At 38.6% G+C, this 1,693-nt stretch overlaps 1 protein-coding gene across 1 annotated transcript in view; it reads left to right on the forward strand.

The window, feature by feature from the left end:
- The window catches only part of LOC103479335 (myosin-6-like), a 55,798-nt gene that overhangs the window by 48,177 nt on the left and 5,928 nt on the right, over nucleotides 1-1,693 (forward strand). Inside the window, exons 17-22 of the mRNA XM_017309870.1 lie at nucleotides 4-148; nucleotides 261-340; nucleotides 608-813; nucleotides 892-1,015; nucleotides 1,095-1,231; nucleotides 1,346-1,601. Coding sequence (XP_017165359.1) covers nucleotides 4-148; nucleotides 261-340; nucleotides 608-813; nucleotides 892-1,015; nucleotides 1,095-1,231; nucleotides 1,346-1,601 — 948 coding nt within the window. The remainder of the gene's footprint in view (nucleotides 1-3; nucleotides 149-260; nucleotides 341-607; nucleotides 814-891; nucleotides 1,016-1,094; nucleotides 1,232-1,345; nucleotides 1,602-1,693) is intronic.

Raw genomic sequence — 1,693 nt, forward strand, 5'->3', positions numbered from 1 at the left:
CACTATGCTGGAACTGTTGATTATAATATCAACAACTGGCTGGTGAAGAACAAGGATCCTCTGAATGAGACTGTTGTTGGTCTTTTCCAGAAGTCAACTGTTAAGCTTTTGGGTATACTTTTTGCTGGGTATGCCGGAGCTGATTCAGGTATGCGGATATTAACATTCAGCAGACACAATAGGAAGCATTTATTGCTACCACAACATCACTAACTCTTTACATTGCTATTCTAATGACAGAACTGATTTTTTGTATGTAGCTCAAGAATCTGGTGGGAAGGGCAAAGGAGGCAGCAAAAAGAAAGGTTCATCTTTCCAAACTGTTTCTGCTCTACACAGGGTAAAACTTTGTAAATTTATATTGTAAAGCATACTCACAAAAACTTTATAAATATATCCAGGAGCATTATCCCTGGCTAGTTTTAAATTGTATTCACTTTTAATAGTATTAATCAGATATTCTCTCCAACCCACAACCAAAATTTGATAAACATAATTTCTATTCTGTTTTGTAGTCCAGTTATTTCATTCTTGCATTTAGATATGAAAAATAATTTACTAAGTTAATGATGGAAGTATTCAAGTTTGTTGTGAATGGAATATTCAGGAGAACCTGAATAAGTTGATGACCAACCTGAGGTCTACCCACCCTCACTTTGTACGCTGCATCATCCCCAACGAGACCAAGACTCCTGGGGCCATGGAGAACCCTCTGGTGATGCACCAGCTGCGCTGTAACGGTGTGCTGGAAGGCATCAGGATCTGCAGGAAAGGCTTCCCCAACAGGATCCTCTATGGAGACTTCAAGCAGAGGTTTGCTGTTTTTGATGAAGGGAAATTAAAAATCTAATTGAAAAGATTTGATGCTGACACATTGTTGTTTTGTTGAAGATATCGCATTTTAAACCCCAATGCAATTCCTGAGGGTCAATTCATTGACAACAAAAAAGCTGCTGAGAAATTGTTGGGGTCTTTGGATATAGACCACAACCAGTACAAACTTGGGCACACCAAAGTAGGTCAAATATTAACAGAATATGAAGTCTATGCATTGCTTAGATCAGTGATTAAACCCTTGTTGTATCTATTAAAAGGTGTTCTTCAAGGCTGGACTTCTTGGTCTGCTAGAGGAGATGCGAGATGATCGGTTGGCATTAATTATCACTGGCATTCAAGCTCGCTCACGAGGTCTTCTGGCTCGAGTTGAATTCCAAAAGATTGTGGAACGAAGGTTAATTACCACAATAATAATAATGATAATAGAAATAGAAATAAAAGGAACAATGTTATTGACACAATTCAGTCATCAAGTTTACTTAAAAAATACAACTTCCAATACACACAGGGATGCACTACTTGTGATTCAGTGGAACATCCGCGCCTTCATGGGGGTCAAGAATTGGCCCTGGATGAAGTTGTACTTCAAGATCAAACCTCTGTTAAAATCAGCTGARACTGAGAAGGAGATGGCCAACATGAAGGAGGAGTTTACCAAACTCAARGAGGCTTATGCAAAATCAGAAGCCCGTAGGAAGGAACTAGAGGAGAAAATGGTCTCTCTTCTCCAAGAGAAGAACGACCTGCAGCTCCAAGTCCAAACTGTATGTTGAAACTGTGATTTTTAATGTCTTAACACAGCTTATTATAACCATTCTGTAAAACATGTTAATTTCTTTTGATAAAAGGAGCAAGA

Source organism: Poecilia reticulata, linkage group LG17, assembly GCF_000633615.1.
Source record: "Poecilia reticulata strain Guanapo linkage group LG17, Guppy_female_1.0+MT, whole genome shotgun sequence".
NCBI lineage: Eukaryota > Metazoa > Chordata > Actinopteri > Cyprinodontiformes > Poeciliidae > Poecilia > Poecilia reticulata.